Below are 14,261 nucleotides of genomic sequence, written 5' to 3' on the forward strand. Positions count from 1 at the left end.
ACGGCATTAGATACATCGCTGTGAAACGCCTCCGCTTTATGCGCCTTGAGGAAGGTGATTTGCTCCCTCGCGATCTTTTTGCAAGAGCGATCGTGATTGATACCGGGGCACACGTCGATGCAAATTCTCCGCTCAGCCGAGAACGCATTGTGCATTTATTGCGCCCACATATTGCAACTATATATATGCACAAATTTAGAAATTAATGATTTAAGTAATAACGTCAGCTTGATACTATTTTGAAACGATTTAGAGGAATAATTCATTGAATTAAATAAATAATCATCTAATTAATGAGTTAGTGAGAATTAGTGAGCATGAGTGAGAACTGATAACGTCTATGTATGTGTGATTATAATTTAATAGAAATTTAATGCCACAAATAATTGTTGAATAACACCATCTTTCAAGTATTTAATATATTATATATATACATATATAATTTAATAAGGCAAGTATAATTTTTTATATAAATTATTTATACATATAATATTATAAATAATGATTTAAGTAATAGGGTCAGCTTAATAATTATGGATCGATTTATAGGAATAATTATTCGAATTAAATAAATAATTAACTAATTAATGAGTTAGTGAGAATTAGTGAGAATGAGTGTGAATTAATGATATCTATGTATATGTGTAATTATAATTTAATACTTTTAATTCCAGAAACATAATTATTGAATAATGTAATCTTCCAGGTATAAATAATATATATATTATATATATATTATATTATATATATTATTTAATAATAGGCAAGTACAATTTTTCCTACAATTATTTATATATATATATATACTACTTTATATATATATATATATATAAATTATTTATATGTATAATATAATATTATAAATATATTTATATAATTATAATTAATCATAAGCTACAAACGAGCAACTTTGTACTCATTGCCGTGAATAAATTGTTGCCGTCTAACGATTTTAAGAATCGTTCAATATTAAGAGTTAATTCTTTGGTTTGACAGGTGCAAGAATTGATGCCCAAGGGATGCAGGAACATCCCGACGTAGATTGAGTATCGATCATTATACGCGCCGAGGTTATTAATCGTCGTTACGAATCAATTGGCCGTCGAGCGTGACTATTCGCAGATGCAATTAAAGGTCGGCGGAAAGCCATTTTATTCGGTCAATTGATAAAAGGTAAAAAAAAATGACATTCTTGGCACCGCATGAATAATTTGTCATTCGACATATCTTGTGTAAAATTCCTTCTTTTTATATTTAATTTAATTTTTTATTCTTTGGCTACATTACGAATTGATAAAAAATCAGATTGTATTAATTTATTTATGCAAACAAAGATGAAAACAAAAAGATTTTCTCAGCGTATTTTAGAGATAATATTAAAAATCTGAAAGAGTTAAGTGTGCAACGTCAGCATTAGAAGAAGCAGAGATGGAAATAAAATATAAAAAAGGAAAAAAAATGAATTTATGCAGCAATGTGCAGCAAAATGAAGGTCAGCTTCGACGTGGATTAAGCTGCGCTGATTATATGCATCTCAGTAATAAATCGTTACAAATTAATCGGCCATCAGACTCCTCCTGCGCAGTCCATCGGTAGATGGGATTAAGCACTTCGGAAGAAGGATCGATTTGCTGAGCATCGATCAGAATCCTCGTATACCTCTTAACCTTTAACCGACGCTAAATCGTTTACCCTGCGAAGTGTAACTTCTCTTTTTGCGCGAGATTGATATCGAAGTGAAGCACGATTTACTGAATTTTAATGTACGGGAAAAATATTTTGTTCAATACTATAAAGGAAGAGGATTCGAGCGTCAAACCTTTTGACCTCTCGCGTGTACAGAGAGAATCGATATATCTCTCCTGATTTTCTGATCTCCGCTCACATGAATCTAGGATTAGAAAAATTGTACGCTTTCTACGGATCGATTACTTTGATCGATCGGATGTTAGGGTAAGTGCTTTTTATAATTGCCACACTATGGATACTGAAAGCTGATTACGGATGAAATAACTGTACTAATAGCTACTTGGAATAAGCTGATAATTAATTACTGCGATTAACTTGACATTGGTATCTTATATCAAATTTCTGCGAATCAGCTATGCGTGTTTGATATAATAAATAATTCTATGCGATATTATATTATATTTTCAGACCGAAATAGTTTAAACGCAATTAAAAGCTGTCTGAAAATATTTTGACAATGTATGTATATAATTATAATATATATGTATATAAATTTATATATTTATTTAATATATGTACCATATATAATTAAATATAATATATTGTTTTACAAGTTTAATAAAAAAAAGTGCAGTGTGCAGTTTTCATAAATAAAATTTTAAATATAATCACAGAAAAATAAAGTCATTAAACTATCAATAATGATATAATATAGCGTGCCATAATTATTTGCTGATAAAAGATTAATCATCAATACGTGTTACATTTTATCATCAATAATGAAAATAATAGTAATGATTCATTCTAATCAGTTTTCAGCTCTGGGTGTCTGCATTCCATTATATGTTAGAAAAAAAGTGTACAATTTTTGTCTTTTTTTTACGCGTTCTTTAGGTTTCGAAGTTTGCGCTCCCTGTTTATCTTCACTATGTTTATCGTTTTTCGAGAGTTGAGATTAGAAAAGTTCAACTGTTAAGGATTTACTCGATGCAGTGAGATTAAAGGACTATATCTATTTCCCAACTATAATACAACTAAATATAATATAGCGCAATTCCGTGTCGGAAACTTTGACATTGTTAAAGCAAAGTTATCTATGATTATACCATGATACGTAGACGATGATGATGACATTTACAACATTCAATTATCATCGTTATCATAATTACACATAATGATGTCACCTTCAACAATTTTGTTCAAATAAAGAATCAGAAAAATGATACGAATGCGGCAAATTTTTTCTTCAAAATAAAATTACAATTTTATATGATATTTATATAAATATTTTACATAATAATATAAAAATGACACGTTTACGTCATTTTTATATAATTCTCGATAATTGATTTACAAAAAAAATATGACACTATAAAAAACTTTCGCATAATACGATTCTATATGGTTCCATGTTATCATTATGATAATATGCAAGAATTTTATATTTGTGATTTTTGTGCTAACGAGAAACACTCGCAAACAATTTTTTTATTTTTTGCGCGCGTATAGCTTGTTTAAAAAAATATTATATATGAAGTTTAATCGATTGATGCCCAACATAATTTAAAAATCCAAAAATTAAACGTTGTAAAATAAACACAGGGTGAGAGTGCAATTCTTAATTAATTACAACTTTTAATTAATTATAATTAATTATATGTGTATGTCTGTGAGTGTGAGTGATGCAAATGATATAATTACAATACACATGTATTTTACGAGCAATATCATCGTACTTCGAATATATGTATGTATGAATAAATATATGTACGCAAATTTATATTGTAAATTTTTCTCAAGTAAACCGCATCTCTTGAATCGATCAATTCGGAATTGATGACATTTAAAGGAAACGTGAACTCTTTCTCTGTTCAGGCAAATCCATGTCAGCATCCAATTGTAATCTTGAGGGACGTAGCATCGTCGGACATGGAGTCCTTGCTACGCTTCATGTACAACGGAGAGGTGCACGTAGGTCAGGAGCAGCTGCCTGCCTTCTTGAAGACAGCGCAGATGCTTCAGGTAAAAGGATTGGCGGACGTTAAGAGCGGCGTTTCCAGTACGAAAATTCCATCGTCGTCGGCCGGCAACAACGGTAGCGCGCCTGTAAGTTGTCCCCACGGCAGTTTAATATGAAAGTTGGAAAATTAATTATAGGAATTATACGGTTGGTTTCGAACTTTTAATTAATTTAGCCTTAATTAAAACGAATTTTAATTAATGTGCTTTTAACACTACGCCATCGCTGTTACGGTGACAGGCGAAATTCCGACTAGGATTTCCCCGCCTCGTCCCTTTAGCTTTTAATTTCGCGATTTATATTATAATAGACGTTAGACAAATATTACGCGGGAACTTTAATAATGAATGAATATTCCAAGTTTTGCCGCGGGATGATATATGCATACGTATATACACAAGCGCGCGCGTAATATAATATATATTTTTTATCCTTTTTATATATTTTAAAAAATATCTGATTAGAAAGAAAAGATGAAATACAACATATTAGAAACTTTATATAGTCGAAGAAATATGAGACATTATTTTTTTCTATTAAAACAGGAGCACCAAACGATTCAATCGCTTCAGAAAATATGAACTTTGTATATGCAAATCCATGTCAGCATCCAATTACAATCTTGATGGACGGAAAGCATCCTGTATTTCGTGGTTATATTTCGGAAATTGCTTTCATAAAATATTAATTGTCTACATTATTTATATAATTCATTATACGTTGTAGTATAATAAAAGATTTATATATAAAATATTTATAATACATTAAAAAATATAATTAGGTTATTGAAGATTAAATATTAATTGTGGAACTAGATTGTGAAGAATAATTATCTGTTTCAGAGATAATTACAATTGTTCATATTGTTTTTAATTTTTCGTTAGGCAACCCCACGTAATTGGCAGGACAATGGTAGAGGAGACCTCAATGAAAGTGATATGAGTCCTCCGGAAAAGCGACCGAGAAGTTGCAGTCCGCCATTGGACAACCACGTCGAACAGAAATTGGATCTGCAAGAATCCTTGTTAGGTCAGGCTCTCGAAGGTGGACCCACGATACACACGATACCTACGAATAATATACAGGTGAAAAGAAAAATCTCGTTATAAAAATTTCGTAAAATTGATTAATATTATTCCGAAGAATATACGGATATTTTACAAAATTATATATTTAAAAAAAATGGGAATTTTTTTGATTTACTTTCAGTCGACTGGGGAAGATTCGAATTCTATGTCTGACAATGAAGAAGACATATCGAATAACGGCAGCATCCTGAACACGGTGAAGACTGAACCGAGTGATCTTCTAAACGACTCTATAGATCATCATCGCAACAGTTTTCCTGCGGCATTATTGGGCCTTCAAGGTTATTATTTATATATCTTCTATTGAAAATTATCGACCATTTTTAACATATCGCATTTTTTTATTAAGTATACATTAAATCTTTTACCTGCTGCATGCTTGTAGAAAAAAAAGAAAAATATTAATTTGTTGAAAGAAATATTATTTACTTCATTTTGATTTGTTTGTGAAAACAACAGTCGGTTCATCATTTACAAGGCAAAATCGAATTTATAATAAATCAAAGAAATCCTAATTTCGTTGAGAGAATGCAAATTAGTTTTTTAATTAATGGCACATTTAATTACTAATTACATTTGTAATTAATAATTAATTCCTCGTCCAGTTACTAATTACTTTTGTAATTAGCAATTAGTACGACTTAATTACTAATTACGGCTTCAATTAAAATTAATTATTGAATAATTATAATTATTTTTATTTGTATATATAATTTTATTGTGTTTCTTGACTTGTGAAAATATATTGGTATATAAATCTATTATTAAATGTACCAAACTAACATTATTAACGTAATTTGATTTTATTTATTTGTATTATATTTATTTGCATTGAGCCACATCAATTTCGTGTTTTATACTACATTTCCATTAAAGATTTATATTTCTACCTTGAAGTCCTTAAATTTTTTGATGTATCACGTATTATTATAAATGAGCCTTTCAAGAGAGATATATATCTCATATGTCATTAAATTATGATTTTTAAATTGATCTAATGATTAAGCTGTTTTTTTTTGCATTCGAAATAAAGTTAGTTTTTGTTGAATCGAGTAATTACTTTATTCGTAAATTACAGGGATGGGGCTGCCAGGTCCGTCAGGTATGCATCAAGTGGCGAATCAGGACCCAAATTATGGTGAGTATATTAAATCAATCAATTTGGTCTCATTCTTTTAAATGTTTTCGAAGCCCAGACTAGTATCCTTCCGTCGTTTCCTAAGATTCTAAGAGTCTTTATTCGGAATGCATGAAAACTCTCGTACCTCTCATAACCTTGCATCCCCTGCCAGCCACCCCTCTTATTACACGGTATAACCAGGAGCGTATTACGGAGTCGCATTTCGATGGTTTTTCGTTTTTACTGCGGCGTATCTTATTCTATCTACAGCGTATCTTACTCTATCTTCCGAAAATGCGAACTCTCTTTACAATCATGCAATTATTTTTAGACCCGAAAACGACTATTTACCCGTCGTATACCTTCGCTTTTTTTTTGTCCTCACGTCTGCGACGTGAGGTTCATTTTTCGTGTATCTGTTGATTTAGGAAATTATACAAATTTTGTAAAATTAATTCCCGCGTTACATTGACAAAGTTCTTGCCATTATTTTTTTTATATAAACGAAATTTAAATTTAAAATTAAAATTGTGACCAATTCGCTTATCGAGTGCTTGAATCTCGCTCTCGCTTGAAGAAAAATTCGAATAAAAATCAGAAATAGAAAAAAAAAACTGCGATATATTAGAAGGCGATGACAAGGAAGAAGGCGAAACAGAGTAGGCCGCAAAAGGAAGCGCCAGAAATGATTACGGTATTAATTCGTACGAAGAATCGATCCTAGTTTTATAGAAAGGCTTGGGGGAGGGACCGAGCGAAAGTTATCGAGGGCAAGCTATATTTAAAACCTGGAAATGCACTTTCCGAAACGGAGAAAGTCGAAAGAGTGAATAGCAAAAAAAAAAGGGCTGCGAAAGACAAAAAAGAGCGATTAAATAGTGTTTAAGGGATCGTACGAGGTTGGCTGAGGACTGACATTGGCTGGTGGTTCCAGGGCGGTGGCAGCCCTCTGGAGGAGACGGTTCAAGCTCGAGTTCCGGTTGGCTGCCGGGCACGTCCTCGGCGAGAAACGAGACCGGGTCTGGAACCTACCAGAGTGGCGGGGGTCACAACTCGAAAGGGCAGGATCTGTCGACCATCTTTCAGCATCACCATCAGCACCATCATCATCCTGCCACCAGCCAACAGTCGTCGCAGCTTAATGCCCTCAACTCCCTCAACAGCCTGAACAGTGAACAGCTCACGATGATGCATCAGAAACTGCAGAACAATCTCCAGAGTCTTCAGCAGAACACCACCGCTGCCAAGGGCGACCAACTGAATCTGATGCTGCAATCCTGCGCGAAGGACAAGATTGAGAGCATTGCGATGCTGCAGACCCAGAGACGGTTCCAGCAACAGATGGATAACACCAGTCTCAACGGTAAACCAAAGTGTCCCGAATGCGGCAAGATATATTCGAACAATTCCAATTTGAAGCAACACATCGTTAACGTTCACACCGTGCAGACCGAGTACATCTCGTGCCACGTGTGCAACAAGCAATTCAAGACGAAGCAGTATCTGCAGATCCACTTGCTTTCCATGCACGGTATCAGGAAGCGAAAGAGCTATCCCCTGTATCAGATGCAGATGCAACAGCAGCAACCTGGCTCGCAGCCTGCCTCGCAGGTTTCCGTGGGCCAGCAACAACAGTATTCCACGTCGGAGAGATGGTCCGAAGACAAGCAGTGATTTGGAAATAGGCCAGAGTAAAAAAAATCGAAGAATCCTGAAGAGACTCTTTCACATGTAGAAGAATCGTTCGCCAAGGTCCTTCGGATGATTTGTGATAAAAGCAGACATTTAGGAAAAACAACGCCGTTAGGTAATTCCCATAAGACTGACAATTTTAATAGTGACGTATTCGTTATTATCGCACTATGAAAGAATCGAATGTGAAAAATACACTACGTGCATTTCTGCACGTCATAGAGATGACGAGATATGTGCTCGTCTCTCTTAACGGAAGTGAACTGACGATGTATAATCGCAGGTGTTAATATGTTTATATTTACATAGGTCTTTTTTTGTGCGATGCGCTAGAGGAAGGTGTATAAGATTGTTATTTTTTTTTTTTTTTTTTATAATGGAACACCGAAAGAAATTAAAAAGTACGCGCAATCATACTATGTAGCAATTACATAGAATAATATTTTATACTTTATTTTCGAGATGATCTCATAATTAGTTTATTTTGATTAACAAGATCGAACTGTGACGAGGAGTTCCTGCTCCGATCTTTAAAGTATTATTAAAATTTTTATTATTATCTTTATGCATATATACCTACTTATATAAAGATAATAGTAAAAGATATATATAGAGCTCTGAAGAAGATAATGGAGATTTAAGTTCAAGATTTAAGAAAGTTGCAAGAGTTAGTTAGTTGTACTGAGAAACTTCAATAAATTAACATTTGGTACTTTTGTAAGATTAATAAATTTTTGAGTTTTATTATTTGCAATCGCGAGCCAAAATTTACAAATACGTTGCTTCTGCTTTTTCATATGATGTGATATCTTTGCTAACACAAGTAATACCTTCAAAGTTACGTTGCATAATTGAAAGCACTTAATTGCAAAATTATATTACCAATTTCGCATCTCTCTGTCACTCCGAGGCATTAATTAATTATTAACGTGTAACACTTTGGACGACTTTATTACGCATTCCACCTCCCTCTCAGCGCATCGGCGGTGCTTAAGTCTGACACTGATTGTGAGTGCGCGTCGAAAGGACCGCGCCTAAACGATCGAAGCTCACTCGCAAATATCCGTTTTTTTTAGAGCTCGGATAAGGGTGCGGAGGTGTCGATAGGTAGGTGTTGGCGAAAGAGGGTGCTGGTACACGAGAATTGGCCGACCTATTTTCGTCCCATACCGCAGTGCGCAGTTCACCCTTCGCGATGACGATAAGCAAGCTTCCTCGATTGGTCGGAAGAGGTAGAATGGGGATGAAACGCGAGAGGGATAGAGTTAGAAAGAGCTTCCTCTCTGAAATTCTTTGCGGTGTAACTAGCACGTATTAAGTAAAGTGATATGACCAGTCTAGTTTCTTGAAAGATAGGCCTCCGTCGTAAAGCCATCCCTTTACAGTATATTAACCTTTTGTAGAAAGGTTTAAGCTTTATGAAAGAGCTGGAATGAAAAATTACCTAGAGATTTCCCTGGGTGGGAAAACCGGAGATGTGAACTGTAATTTTCACTCGCGTCGCTTTTTTCCTGCGAAACAAATATTTTTGAAAAAATCCTGTAAAGATTTGAATTTTTATATATAAAGGGTGTATCGATGAGGCTTGACGAGAATTCAAACAAAGATTCCTATGAAATCGTGAGATTTTTATTCAGAAATTAGCATGAAGATTTGCCTATCTGAATCTGAGGGTATAATACCGCAATTTCATGATATAATTGGCACGATGACTGATATATGTGCATACACAGACATGACGATCGCATAATTAATCATCAACTTTCTTCTCTTTATTAATGTCAATTTATTTTGTAGAAAAAAAAACACAAATAGATAATCTAATCGCAATTTTAATTTTTTTTTCTTTTAACGAAAAAAGTTGGTAATCAGTTTTGTAAAAAATCCAAACCCACTCGGCGCAGCATCCCACCTCGCTTCTCGATGTGATATCGGGAATACGAACATATACGTGTGTCACGCGTGCTATGGTTTGCAATATTACGAGGGAGGAAGAGATAGGGTATGTCGTATTGATCTCGAGGATTCAACAAACAGCACCTAGTACCTCCCGCTCGTTCCTCTCTATCTTGCTTTTCCACCCAGACCCGCTCCTCGTCCTTCCGTTTTCTCTTTCCTTCGCCGATTCCTCTCCCTGTCTACCACCGTATTCCATACCATTCGATTCGCATATATAGGAGTTTGATGAGGGCAAGCAACCCTTCGCTCGGACGATAATCGCAATCCCATTGTCGGGCTTTTGATATTTGGCGTAAAGATGCATCTCGTACTTTCAGTAGAAAACTTGGTCAAAGCATTACGCTTTTTATTTTCTTGCCATTTTTATGAGCTACGCGTAGTATCGAAAAAAAAAAAAATATAGTGATAATAGCATTTCTTCGAATTTGTGAAGGAATACAAAAGTGAAGTTGATTAAACAGCAATTCAGTTGCAGTCGCTAAACGACTTCCTAGAAGCCGCTAGTGGGGGAAATTCTCGCGGAGGTGATTTAGTCATTCGTGAAAAGTAAGGGATTCCGAGGGAATATTAATTTAACTAGCAAAGCCATTTCAATCCATCGATCCAGCAGCGCTTGTTAACGGCGAGCGAGTGCCTGTCTCGGGCTAGCAGATTGCCGATTTCCGCGCAGACGGACGAGCGAAAGGAAGTTCGCCAAGACACGCGATGGCGGTCGGGTCTACGGCCACCGACCACGCGATCCCGAAGAGAGTCGGCGTTCACCCTCGCCGTGTTGCGAACCCCTGGACAAAACAAACCCTTGCGTCTGCTTATCCAATTTCTTGGTGTTTCCACGAATTTCTTCCATCTCTTCGTGCCAACCCCTGGCAAACCTTCTCCCCATAAACGGAGGAAGAGCCTCGCATTTGTTCCCGGTCTCCCACTCCTGTTCGTGCGTGCACTCTCTTACTTTAACCCTCTTTTATCTTGGCCCCGCCGTTTTGTCCTCCTTATTTTGTACTGTCGGCGTAAAGTTTCATCGCTACATGTGCAGGCTCGCGCTCTAAAAGCACTCACCCTATAAGCACTCTGGGCGCGATCCAGGGAGACGATCAACTTCCGTTTCGGGACGTGTGATAACCCAGTGACACGAGACTAAATGCGAGAGAAAACGATAGGAATGATCAGTAGATGTTTCAATGTCGAGCGCAAGATAGTTTCGTGTGTTATTTACATATATTTTTGGCTACTTTGAAAGTGATGATAGTTTCTGGATCTTTAAAATGAGACTTTTCGTTGAGTGCTTTTTTTTTTAACTTTTTATTTATTTTTTTTATTGATGAATCATTTTTTATTATGTATATGCTAAAATTAAAAAATATATTTTACAACGGAATTACATGTTGACAATAGTCGGGAAGAAAGAGATGGATATCGATTGGACGCTATTAAAAAATCTAGATTTTTCAGATACTTAATCTTAAGCCGAAGAAAGTTGGATTAAAAATCGAAATTGATTTCGCAGACGGATATATTATAAATACTATATAGATTTTTCTAAGGAAACGAGACAAACATTTCTTTAAGTTGTCTATAATTTATTTAAAAATACTATAACTTTTAATATAGATATTTTAGACATTCTCTTTTCCCTCTAAAATAAATATTATATATTCAGAGCAGTATAATTTTAGCAAAGAAAAAAATATGATGTTCATTATATGTAAATAGAGTAAATAGCAGATAATAAAGAATAATTATAGACATATATTAGATATCATCATTCGTTATTTTCTGAATTATTTTTATTATTATTTTATATATATATTTTCGAGGGGAAAAAAAATTTCCTTTCTAATATATCTTATGACAAAGGAGTAATTTCACTAAATATATCTTTTAATATAATTTCTTACTTCTGCTGATGTACTTTTATTTATACTTTACTTTCTTTGTGCTGTAATTCTCAATCACTTATTTTTAATTATTGCTTTCTTTTCTTTATTTATGTTAATTTGCATCTATTTTGACGGGGATTGTAATACATTATTAATTGTGTGTATATCTGTGCACTAGACGTGTCATTTTTCTCTCTTGGCACTTTGCTCTTATAATTTCTCTTTTTATTATTTCATTTTCTTATATTTATTTTTAATTTTTATCAGAAGCTATTAAATCTTTCCACTTTGTACACAGAAATTTCCATTTTTTGATTTGTATATATTTTATACTTTGAATATTCTAAAAAGTTTAAACTCAAGATGCATTTTACGCACTAAAATTTTTTATTATTTAGACTTTATTTTTTTCTCGTATTTATTATTTTAATTTGAACATCGATATAATAATCAACATTCTATCAATAACTCGAAATTTTATAAAAAGATTAACGCATTTATTTAAAAAAGCGCTTAGCTATAAATATATGTATCTAAAAAATCCTTCGAAAAATTGAATGAAAAATTTGAGAGAATTTACTTTGAACATACGTTCGTAACTTTCTTGGCATCAGTGACATCTGAGACAATTACGCGTATCATTCCAGCCACCTAAATTACGTGTCAGCGTGACTTATGTCCTTTTTGCGCCGAAAGTCCTTATCTCGATCTCTCGCGCTGGATTCCAGCAGCCTACTCCGAATTCTGTGTTCTTCGCTGCAAGATCGATTCTCGATCGCGCACTCTCGGCAGATTAGAGTCATCTATCACTCGGATCCGATTCGGATAACTTCGTTTCGACCGAGCCTGTTCAGATTCTTATCAGTCCCGACGAGCTTCTCATCCCTTCGCATCTCTCAGAAAGTTTCAGTAGTTTTGGACGATATTTTACCGCCATTGCTCGATAGCCTGCCCGATATTTTCTGACACATATGACGTGAAAGAGAGAAGGATTGAGAATGGATCTCAAATGTTGCGAAGGCACATCGCAGGGGTTGCTCGCGTCCGGAAATCTTGCCATTATGCTTGTGTGTGTGTGTGTGTTATTGTGTGTGGTTGCACGTGCGGAACATTCATGTAACACGAGGATGTAGGGAGGATGATTTCTCTTCGTCCTCTTCTCTTTCTTAATCTTTATTGAACGCCCACATATCCGTCCGTTCGAATCTTTTTTTCAGAGTATTTTTGGATATGTAACGGGGAGAGAAAAAAGACATTCGATTTTATCATCCTAAGTTTCGTCGAAGCGAAGGATATTGAGTCGAAGATATCGAGAAACTTTTTTTTAAATAATAAATTTCGATATATTACACAATATTAAAACAAAATGTGCATGTTATATTTTTTTTTATTTATTTTATTATTTTTTTTCTAAATTAACTGTGTGTCAATTATTTTTTCAATTAAAAAAGTGTGTTATATAGATTCGGAGAAACTAAAGATCATTTTATTGTTGATCAAACTGTTTGAAATAAAAATTGCAATTGCGAGAAACAAAAATCAATAGGGAAAAAGGACCCGAAAATTAGATGAGATTGAATATACAATAATAAGTATTTATGGTTGAAGGGACGTCTGCTTCAAAATCCAAGATTTAACTGATCTAATCAAGTTATCAACTTTTTCGCGTTTATAGAGAATTCTATTTTTTACCTTCCATTTTATCAGGCAAATAAAATTACAGTCCGTTGCTTGACGTTAATTATGAATTCGGTTTAATATAATCGTTCGCGCAGAGTTTCAACTTTTCCGCGAAAAAAACTCCATCAGGTATATAACAGAGATTACATTAGACGGAGGCGATACACGCGAGATCTAAGCGAGAAACATTTCTGGAAGGATAAAAATGAGGGTTTTGCGCGATAAGCGGAACAACGAGGCAAAAGCATGGTGTTACGTCGAACTGTTTTTTGTATCTCCTTTCTTTTCGCCACCATTACTATTATTCTTTCTATCTGTCTGTCTGTCCTTCGATATATCCTTCCTTCATCCGACCTTTTTCCACTCTGAATGTCTCGGACAGCTTTTTTCTCCGTCTTGCGAGATTCACGTGTTGGAACGAACACGCGGGTGTTATAAGGGCAACTTAAACAGTTGGAAGGGTGATTCGCCTGAATATTATTGCCTTCTGCAGACAAATAACAATTGCAATTCTTTCTCGGAACTTACACCATTTTGTACGATATCGTTTGGTAAATAATTATTGATTTTTACGATTCTATTTCAATCCCAAAATATTATATTGGCGAGCAATTGCAGTGGTTTAAAATAAGTTTGAACTTTGCAACAATTAATTTTTTTTATACAAAATTGATTTTATTGTCCAATAAACCTAGGAGAGAAAAAGAGAAATAATATATTAAATTGTAATTTTTCTTTTTTTTTTTTTGGCTGTTGTGCAATAAAGTTTCCAAAATTGTGGCTTTGACAGCTTGACAGAAGAAAACAGACAATAGAGAAAAATATGTGCGCCTTGGTGTGCACTTTCGGAAAATTTGAATATCCAATTGTACCATTTGTATAATTTATATTGTCTTTCGATTCTCGCCATTAAACGAGAAACGAAAAAAACAGCATGCTGGGTCACAATAAAAGCATGACAAATTTGGCGCGGTCAGTTGAAAAAAAAATTACCTTCAATATCTGCTTAATGCAATAAAAAACGGCGTACATCAAAGGTAAAATCGCACAAATGATGAAAAGTTCAAATATGCTTTTATCTGAAAAAAAGCGCGAGCCCTTAAACAAATTGACAACAATAAATGAATATTTGTGCG

At 34.3% G+C, this 14,261-nt stretch overlaps 1 protein-coding gene across 5 annotated transcripts in view; it reads left to right on the forward strand.

The window, feature by feature from the left end:
- Positions 1 to 14,261, forward strand: part of LOC114936709 (protein abrupt) — a 98,511-nt gene that overhangs the window by 60,751 nt on the left and 23,499 nt on the right. For 4 of the 5 annotated variants that reach the window (XM_085490266.1, XM_029309991.2, XM_029309990.2 and 1 more), the window contains 4 exons: positions 3,565 to 3,795; positions 4,594 to 4,794; positions 4,919 to 5,078; positions 5,876 to 5,935. In XM_085490266.1, coding sequence (XP_085346392.1) covers positions 3,565 to 3,795; positions 4,594 to 4,794; positions 4,919 to 5,078; positions 5,876 to 5,935 — 652 coding nt within the window. Of the gene's footprint in view, positions 1 to 3,564; positions 3,796 to 4,593; positions 4,795 to 4,918; positions 5,079 to 5,875; positions 5,936 to 6,851; positions 8,341 to 14,261 lie in introns of those variants that run through there. The other variant, XM_029309992.2, reaches the window with a different exon arrangement.

The sequence above is a fragment of the Nylanderia fulva genome, unplaced genomic scaffold, assembly GCF_048542155.1.
Source record: "Nylanderia fulva isolate GAGA-0341 unplaced genomic scaffold, ASM4854215v1 Scaffold12, whole genome shotgun sequence".
NCBI classification, from domain to species: domain Eukaryota; kingdom Metazoa; phylum Arthropoda; class Insecta; order Hymenoptera; family Formicidae; genus Nylanderia; species Nylanderia fulva.